Source organism: Sinocyclocheilus anshuiensis, unplaced genomic scaffold (assembly GCF_001515605.1).
Source record: "Sinocyclocheilus anshuiensis isolate Anshui unplaced genomic scaffold, SAMN03320099.WGS_v1.1 scaffold552, whole genome shotgun sequence".
Lineage (NCBI taxonomy): Eukaryota > Metazoa > Chordata > Actinopteri > Cypriniformes > Cyprinidae > Sinocyclocheilus > Sinocyclocheilus anshuiensis.
In genome coordinates this window covers 381,598-391,900 of record NW_015554362.1, presented here as the reverse complement: position 1 = coordinate 391,900, position 10,303 = coordinate 381,598, and the positions used below count along the sequence as shown (strand labels likewise).

Genomic DNA, 10,303 nt, shown 5'->3' with positions numbered 1-10,303 from the left:
CAAATCTGTCTAAATCTGTGTTAGTGAGCACTTCTCCTTTGCCGAGATAATCCATCCACCTCACAGGTGTGGCATATCAAGATGCTGATTAGACAGCATGATTATTGCACAGGTGTGCCTTAGGCTGGCCACAATAAAAGGCCACTCTAAAATGTGTATTTGCATTTCATATGCAAATATACATCCAGCTAATAGCCAATCACATGATACCAATGAGTTCTTATAGTTCCCAGAACTAAAAATGCTGCTGTGATCGACACTTGGATGTCCATCAAAAAGTGTGAGGTATTATTTTATCTTTTTTGTTGTACCAGTAACAATTGTTTAAAAATTTCAACTAAATTTAATTGACCTTTAAAAACGTAAAGCCACAACAAATATTAAAAAGCATAAAAGTAATGTTTATATTTTATCTGTCAAAATAATGTAATATTTGTTAAAAAAAACAAAAAAAATTTAATGCAGTTTTGTGCTGTTTTATTCTGTGCTAACCTTAGACAATGAAGAGGATGGGAGCTCCTGGGAAAATTCTGTGTATCCTAATGTTGCTGTGAGTATGAAAATCACTAAATTAATGCATTATATTTTTATTTGCCAAAAATATTGGGGTTATTGGGCTTTGAAATTAAAAAGAAAACTACTGATCAACCAAAGGACTGAATGAGGACTTTAATATAAAGCTATTTTTATTTTATTTCTGTGGTCTCCCTAGTAAAAAAGTAATATATTTAAAATACATTTATTTCATACTAAGTATAGTTCAAATCTTTTAACATATTTACAGACATATCACTCTAGACTTTGATATAAAATTATAATTCAACTTTATTTGGAGAACTACTTGTGCACAATGCACATTTCTTAATATTAAGCCTAACATGTGTTTTAATGTCACTGTTGATGAGGATTGTATGATCATTAAATAATATCGGCCTTTAAATGCAATATATTTAAAGTGTACCTGAAGTACATTTGCAATAGTTTCACTTAAATATACATTTAATTATAGCACAATTAAATATACTTCAGAATATCTTTAGTTGGACTTCAGCACTACTTCTGCACAATTAAAGTGCATTAAGTACAAAATGAGTTGTTCCAATTTAGCAGACTTTAAGAATACCAGTTTAGTATACCAAAAGTCAGGGAATTTTTATTAAGTACATAAATATGCAAATGTATTTGTAGTATACTTAGCATGAAATGAATGTATTTCAAATACATTTTAGTATATTTATTTTTCACTATAGGGCATATCTTTGCTTCTTGCACATGTTCTCATATTATTTTTTTGTACAAGGGATTGCACTGATTTTATTTTTTGGTGACTAGCTGTATTGTTTTGCTATATTATTTTGTGACTCCTGACCCTGTAAAGCTGAAGGGTTTTGTTTACCTAAATTCTGTTATTTCCATTTGCATTTACATTGATTCATTTGGGAGACACTTTTCCAAAGCAACTCACAGTGCATTAAAGCTATACATGTGTTCAGTGCACACATTCCCCATCAACTGAACGCATAATCATGCTGATGAGCACAGACAGACTAAATCCGGCAGACTCTGTGTTGTAGCATAAATTAGCGTGATGGAGCTGACCAACTAACATGATCATTACAAATCTGTTTAAAAGACAAAATACATGAATTTATACATATCCGAGAATCTGAAAATCAAATATTTCACAATCCATTTAACAAGTTTCTTAATAAATCTCCATCTAAATAAATCTTAATTTCCAACAACAGGTCTGTATGTATGATGATATGAAAAGCTGACTTTTATGTCAAGAATTGTTGACTTGATATTCTAATTCTGTTCCACAGACTGCACAAGAGTAGTCAGCAACAAGTGTTTAATGATGAGGAAACACTCCATCTCCCTAAAAATTATTACATTGGCTGGATGGAAACTCTGGATGATAACAAGTTGATTTCCGACATCACTATTCCTGGTACCCATGACAGCTTGGCCCTTCATGGAGGACCAGCAGCAGAATGTCAGGCATGGTCGCTAAAGGACCAGCTGTATGCCGGCATACGCTACTTCGACTTGAGAGTGTCTGGGGACGATCTGAAAGTTGTGCATGGACCGATTTCCCAACATACAACATTCTTTGAGGCTTTCAACACAATAAAGGACTTTTTATCTATATTCCGAACAGAGACAGTGTTGGTCAGACTTAAGCATAGCAGCAAATTTCCAGATCATGTTATCTCCGAGCTTGAACATGATTCTAATAGTTGGCTTACGAATGACATACCAAGAATTAGAGACGTAAGAGGAAAGGTTGTTTTCGTTCAAAAAAATAGCTTTCATCTGGGTGTCAGTCTATATGAAACTGATAAACATGCTGACTATAAAGTAGGAAGAGTGGGAAAAAAGAAAGATAAAATTATTACCCATCTGAATGAGGCTATAGAAAAATGTAGATCTGGTTCTGTTGTTTTGAACTATTCAAGCGGCACAGGCTTTCCTTTATTAAGGGTAGACAACTCCCCAAAGAATTTGGCAAAAGAAATTAACCCTTGGCTATATGATAATCTCAAAGGCGCTTCTGAAGAAAAAATCAAGCTTTGTTTTGGGATTATAGCCATGGACTTTCCAGGCTTTGATTTAATACAAGCAATCATCAATTTTAATAAACAGGTAGGCATATAAATCTGTCATTTTTACAGTACAGTACAGTACAGTACATTTGTTAATTAAGTGTACACTTTAGTGGGACAGAAGTGTGTATTTTCTGTTTTTTATTAACGACAAAGCATCACTGCCTTGTCTATATTTATATATCTACTTTTTTTCTGTGGGTTTTTTCTGGTTAGAGAGCTTTTTCTTTTAACTTTTAAACCATGTAGTCTTGACAACAGCAGCTCAGTTGAATAAACCTGAAATTAGCATGCTCTGCTCATAAGTGATTTTCTGAGTCATGTGAAATTCAATACAGTTTTTCTCAATTGATTTGACACATTTCTCCAAACTGAGGTCACTGTTCTCAAAACAGTTAACACAGTGATATAAACACGTTGTAACTATCCTAAACAGACTCCAAGATTTCATACATGTCACACATATTACAAATCATGTGAATCATTTTCTCAAAACACTGTGCACAAAATTCTCAAATGTTTTCATTATAGTTAATACAACTAACCAATACTTTAAAATATTTGAAAAACTGTAGCTCTGTTTATATGTTTTACACAAATCACAAACATTTATGTACGATTTGTCCAAACAAATACAACATACAAAGCTCATATCATCAAATGCACATGGTATATTTTCAGTTGACCCCAAACTATTAACTGCTCGCTTAATAAAACACACAACACAGGAAACATTTATCTAATTGTTTACACATGTATCACAATTGCTTGTAACTATAAAGGGGAAAATATACAAAGAGCAAGAAAGAATATGCAGAAGGCGGGGGGGGGATAGGTAAAGAAAGAGGTGTAAGCCTAAAAAGTGGTGGAGTGGGTAGAAAAAGGGGTGTAATGAGAGAGAGAAGAAGAGTGGAACAGGTAGAAAGAGATGAGCAGAGAGAAGGATGTCAGAAAAAGAGAAAAGGAGAGGGAGAAGAGATGAATGGATTGGAAGGCATTGGTGGAAAAAGCAAGGGGAGAAACTGTAAGAAGATGTGAACAGAGAAGAATAAACAGCAGGGTGGAAGGAGATGTAGAGGATACAGAGGAATTTCAAATGAAATCAGAGTTACCAAAACTGACCATTTAAGAAATCAAGGCCTCTCCTTTAGAGAAGCTGAGAAACACATCTAAAGAGTTTGTCGATACACTTCTATGTTTATAAATATTGTGCTACGATTGTTGATAGTGCAGATTTTTGTGGTAGTCCGTTCTTTACATGTAAATGTCCAAATATTCTTCAGAATTGAAGTTTGAGAACATTCAGGTGGACAATCAAGTTTATTTTGAATGGAACAAGAGCATTGTTGACATGGTGGTCCAGAACAACGCCAGCAGCCACAAAGTAAGAGGCCTGTGGAGATGATGAGACAGGAGCTTGTCAAGCATGGAGGAGTGGAAGAGGACTCCAGTGGCAACCTGTGAAGCTCTGGTGAACTCCATGCCCAAGAGGGTTAAGGCAGTGCTGGAAAATAATGGTGGACGCACAAAATATTGACACTTTGGGCCCAATTTGGACATTTTCACTCAGGGGTGTACTCACTTTTGTGGCCAGCGGTTTAGACATTAACACTGTATATATATATATACCTCCAGGTAGCTATTTCAGGCATTCAAGACCAAGTCCCATCTACCTGAATGAGGAAATCCTAAAATCTCAAAAACAGCTGGTCACACTCGTATTTAGTTAACATATTTCAGCAACAAAATCTGACACGAACTGTCCCAAAATTGTTGTTGGTTATGCTTAAATAGCATTACAACATCTTATATTTCAGGTTGGTTCAGCCAAATGCGCAGCTGCGGTGACGCCATGACTTTACCATTTGGTGATTGTCTGTTTTGCTCAGAAGGCGAGAATTCTTTTGCCATCTTTGCGTTGTACTTTCTCTCATATTTCTATAAGAGTGTGCCGTCTTGGTATATCTAAAGTCTTCGCTTACACACAGAATTACACATTGAAAATTGAAAAATGCAAATTGTGTGTGTTGTGTTTTTGTTTTCATGTTTTTAATTCATTTATAATCATTTATTCATATAATCATTTTATAATCCTTAGTCATTCATATGAGTTATTATTTGATTATTTTTATCATTTATCATTATATTAAGTAGTTTGATTGTTTATTCATTTTTTATGTTTATTCATTTATTATGTTTGTATATTTTATATTTCTTATTAATTTTCCCTAGCTTATGCATTTTCATTGTTGTTCAATCTCATGCTTGTGGGGTTTCATGAACTGTTTTGTCTGTATGAATAAGAGATAGATAAGAGGGAATGTTTATGGGAACCCAAGGTTTATGGGATGTTGCTGTGAAGTAGTTTTGGTATAACAGTACATGTTGAATTTGTGCTGGTCAGACGAAGTTTGAACATTGAGACATATGCAACTAAGATTGTTCAGTAAACTCTGTTACTTTTTTACCATCATCACTTCGTCTCCTGCTTCTGCTCTTCTCTGGCTTTCCTCTGTCAATTTCTTGACTGACAGAAGACTGTTAAACACCCGTTTTGGGTATTTTTGGATACCAGACAAGACTTGCTGTTGACAGGGTTTGGGTATTAACAGCGCTGCTGACTAGTTGTTCCTCTAAATTCGAGGCGAGGTCATTCCATCCATTGAGGACAGCCCTATAAAGTGCTTGGGAAAGTGGTTTAATGCATCGCTGAAAGATGGTGCTAATGAAGCAAGCCGAAGAATGGTTGAAGAAGATCGACAGGCCTGGACTCCCCTGAAAATTCAAATAAGCCTAGTGGCTGCACCAGCATGGCCTTCTGCCCAGGCTTATTTGGCTCGCTTACAGTCTATGAGTTCCCCTTAACAGCTGTAGAAGGCATTGAGAGAAAATCAACAAGCACCTGCTGAGGTGGTTGGGGATTCCCCTAAGCTTCTCTTCGGTGGGTCTCTATATCCAATCAGGACAGCTCCCTCTGTCATCTGTCGTGGAGGAATTCAAGGTGGAAAAATGCACAGTCACACTAAGCCTGAGGATTCCAAAGACGTTCGGGTAAAACAAGCATGCATCACAGCAAGATCAGGCCGTAAATGGGCAGTCAACATAGCCATAGAACAGGCAGAAAGCTCATTGAAGTTACATGCTCTGGTCAAAAGGGGACACTGGCACACATATTATTTAGTCAGTCTATCTATTTTAATTTTAATATCTATCTATCTATCTATCTATCTATCTATCTATCATCTACTGGGTTTATTTATTTATTTGCTTGTTTATATGATTTGATAGGATAATTTGAATGTGTGTATTTTCAATGTTAAAAATTACAATTACAAATTTTAATTTGTAATAATGTGAAATCTGGTAGTTTGCATTTATAGATTTAAAGGGATAGTTCACCCAAAAATGACATTTTGTCATAATTTACTCACCCTCATGTCGTACCAAACTTGTATGAGTTTCTTTCTTATGTTGAACATAAACGAAGATATTTTGAAGAATGCTGGTAATCAAACAGTTGATGGTCCCCATTGACTATTTTTTTAGGGACATGAAAATCAACGAACTTCTGTTTTTAACCTAAATTAGGATAAACGCCAATCTAAAACAAAAAGAAAAGAAAGGGCTATACATTATGTCTGAAGAGGGTTGCGTGGTTTTACCACCAGGTGGCATGTATCACATACAAGTCAGCTGCTGTCCAAAGTGTAAAAGCAGAACAGAGCCATCAGATAAATGCTTAATAAATTAAATTGCTTTATAAATTAAAGTGCCAAGGCTGCCACACAGAAGCTTGAACTAAAGTGTTCAAAGGCAGGTAAAGGTAAGTGGGTGTCTAAAGGTCCTTTGAAATTCATATAGCCTAAAACCTTTTGTGCTATAAGTATTTTTTAATATTATTTTCAGGTTTTATGTTTGTTGTTACCGATATTGTGCTTTTAATGTTACTGTAGATTAGAACACCTGAGTTCAGTATAAGCAAGAAGGATATCTGTTTAATAACAGTGTCAGGAATTAAAACAGCTCCGCCTTATGACGGGAAAACGAGAGGTTGGCTCATTCCTTTTGAACAGTTCATTTTAAAGAACCGGTTTACATAATCGATTCAGTGATTCCTTGCAGTGATCGCGCAATGCGTTACGGTGCGTTACACAATGTCTGTGACATCATGCTGCATTGCATAAGAACATAAATATAATTTGTATTCACAATGATAAAAAAGGTTTATTTATCTGTTAAAATAATATGTAGGAATCGTTCTTTACTTATTAGTAAATAATAACTCTTTACTTATTCAGACTGTCTGAAGGAGACGGTTTATGGTTCAGTGAGTCCCTGTTGTGAGAACCGCTCGAACTGATTCAGTCTGATTCGTTAATGAATCTTTGGCTGCATTCTGTTTTGTGAACTGGATCAGAAGATTCTTTGAAAATATCCGAATCAAACGAACGATTCATTAACTGACGTCGCTGTTTTGGGCCTTATCAATTGTCGTGCTTTTCTGCTGTTTTGAAAAAAGTTTGACATTTTCCTGAAATCTGACTGAACTCTGGACTGTTAGTCACAGGGTAAGTCTGAGTTGTTTCTTAAAAGCCTTCTGAAATATGTAATATTGCAAAAGTGTAAATTCGGCGTCACTGGTAGATGTTTAGACACCGTTTTCTTTTTATTTTGGTCGAAAGGAAAACTTCCGCCATCAATACCCTGTCAATAGTCAAATTTATTCTAGAATGTTTGGGAAGGATTTCTATTAAGAAATCCTTTTGCTTTCCTTTTTGAAGAAATTCCTATTGCCAAGGACAAAAAAGACACAGTTCAGTTAACAAATGACGACATAGCGGGGGGGGTTTCCATCCCCCTGCTATTTCAATAGCAGTGTCAAGGCTTTTTGGCTTTGTTTGTTTCTCCTCTAAAGCTTGATTTAATGTCTTGATGTGTTTATACAAAATGTGATAAATGGTAATTTGCTTGTCTTTACACAGGACGTTTGGCCTTTATCACCTGTTGGAAGGCTGAAGTCTGCAGCATGTCTCTGACAGTGTCTCAAGGTGAGGGTTTGACGGTCATCACCATCGCCTCAAGCCCGAAGAGCAAATGGCCCGTACTGTGTCAGATTCTGGGTTTTCTGTGCTACAGTCCAGTCTGTTCTGTGTCTCAGAATATGAAAGGGAAGCTGATGAACATCCACACTGCTCTTGGGGTGAATTAAACAACTGTTTTTTTAAATACTTTCATTAGAAGACTTCTGACATTTTAAGTTGATTTTTCATTTTTGAGGTGTATGAACAAAAAACTTTTGTTTGTTTTTATCCATAGACTATGCAGATAATAGTTGGCGTCATCAATATTGTGTTTGGGATTTTGCTTAACAGCCCTTGGACAAGGGGCAACCTTGCAGATTTTGGGGTTGCTTTCTGGATCGGTGGTGTGGTAAGAATTTGTCTTATTCTGCTCATTCTTATGTTTCTAAACCATTACATGTGTAATGAGTGAGTCTTATTAAATCTTATTAAAATTAAATCTGTCTGTTACAAATATGTTTGAAAGGATGAGAAGAGAGAAATATACTGTAAAATGCATGTGCAAATACTTTTGAAGTGTCATGTTTTTGAAAAAAATGTCTAAAATACTTTCTTTACATGTGAGTGTACGTATCTTAATCGTTTTCAAAAAAAGCGGGAAATACACACACGTAGTAACAATTTATTTATTTTTTGCTAAATTTGAAAGTCATAACTTTTTAAAAATAACTATATTAAGAAATGGTAACATTTTATTAATGGTTTGATAAGTTTTAAATAATGTTTTTTTCTTTATTTACATCATCTGAGTATGTGGCACAAAGTGGCACAAAAGCATCAAAATACATTTTAAAAGCATATTCAAGTCATTGTTTGAATTGTATTTTCTTTTATTTATAAAGAACATATATCCTGGTAATAAATTAGTGTTCTGCTATTGACTCATATATTGCTTTTACTTTTTGGGGGGCAGGTAGGACTTTTTATTCATGTAATTTCATAGAATTTGATTTGCTAGTGTTTTATGTCGACAGATGTGATGCATTTTGATGGTTTTGTTTAGGATAAAATAAAGATGGGTCACAAAACCTAATTTACACTTTTCATTTCAGTGACTATGTTTGGACGCACAGAGGTTTTTAATTGTTTTCTTTTTAGGTCCTTGTAGTTGGAATCGTGACTATTCTTGCAGCTAAGTTTCCCAGTCCTTTTCTGGTACGTATCATACACTTTATCAGTGTTTGTGGAAGTTATGTTGAGCATCACCAGTTTATATTGTTTGTGTTTTACAGCTGGTCATCACAGTGGTTCTGAATGTAGTCAGTGCTGCACTAGCTATCACAGCTGCTGTGCTGTATTCAGTGGACCTGGCAACTGGAAGTGGTCAATACTGTGACACTAATTATTACTCGTCTAACAGCTATGCTGTAACACCTTCCCCTGAACAGATGAGGAACACCGAGATCTGTGTGCAGTACAAGCATCTCAATAATGTAATGGTTTGATTTGTTTTATTTATTAGATTGTGTAAGATCAAAAGACCAAAGTTGGGGAAGCTATTTTAGTGTGTGGTTTCACAAGATATTGGTACTTTAAAGTTACTAAATGAATCTAATCTTTTGTAAAAGTATTAAGTTATACTTCAAGTGGGTAAGGAGGTAATATTTAAAAAATATGTAACTATAGGATTGTATCATTTATAATTCAATCAGAGCAGTATTACTCTGGATCAAAAACGGGGAGGGTTCTTTAATTATATTATTTCAGATTGGATTAGAGCTGATGTTCGTACTGTATTTCTTATAGACCTTATTGACCATTACTTTCCTCAAATTGCACTCTGATCTTTACCCACCTCTAGATGATGCTCGGAGGACTAGATATCATGATGATAGTGCTGTCTGTCCTTCAGCTCTGTGTGACCATCAGTTTCTGTGTTTTGACTGGAAAAGCTTTGTGCAAGAAGGATGAAGAAGCAAAGGTACTGAATCCTCAGCACTATTACAACAATCAATCAGTCAGATCCACTGATCGTGAGAGTTTCAGAGAGCTGCTCTGTGTGTTCATGATTGTTTGTGGTTTTGCAGTCTGTGGAGGATCCAGAACTTCACAAGCCGCTCCTGGAAGACGCCACTGCTGGTGCTGCATGTTAAAGAAACAAGATATAAAGCAACAAATATATACAGTACATACAACACCTCTCAATATAGTAGTGAGATGATTTCCTATGTTTATTCTTATCAGCTGTTTTCCTTAAACATTTGGTTACTGCTAGAAAATGAGGGGCTGATTTTTGAAATAAATGTCTTGAGCACTTTGGCATCATTCCTTTTCATATATTATTTGTCTCAAAACTGACCTTAGATGGAGCAGGTTTTCACCCCAATCTGACATTTAAAGGGGTCCTATTATGCTCTTTTACAAAGTCTTGATTTTGTTTTGGAGGTGTACTAGAACATGCTCTCATGCTTGGTGGTTCGAAAAACGCATTATTTTTCACATAATTTACATTATTAATATAACACTGTACTCCCTCATGTTGTGGAAGCTGTCCTCAGTAAAATGCGCAGCACACAATAGCAAATTGGGGTTATAATGCTCAGGAACAGAGTTAAAAAATAAATTGCAACCACTGTTTCCTGACATCATCCGCTTTCGGAAGTCCAAACAAAG

General features: G+C 35.4%; 1 protein-coding gene across 2 annotated transcripts in view; it reads left to right on the top strand.

Annotated features, from left to right (window-relative positions):
• The window catches only part of LOC107671423 (uncharacterized), a 20,080-nt gene extending 10,125 nt beyond the window's left edge, over positions 1-9,955 (top strand). For both annotated transcript variants that reach the window (XM_016464341.1, XM_016464340.1), the window contains exon 12: positions 9,770-9,955. In XM_016464341.1, the coding sequence (XP_016319827.1) occupies positions 9,770-9,783 (14 nt within the window). In that variant the 3' untranslated portion in view covers positions 9,784-9,955. The remainder of the gene's footprint in view (positions 1-9,769) is intronic.
• Positions 9,956-10,303: the final 348 nt, after the last annotated feature.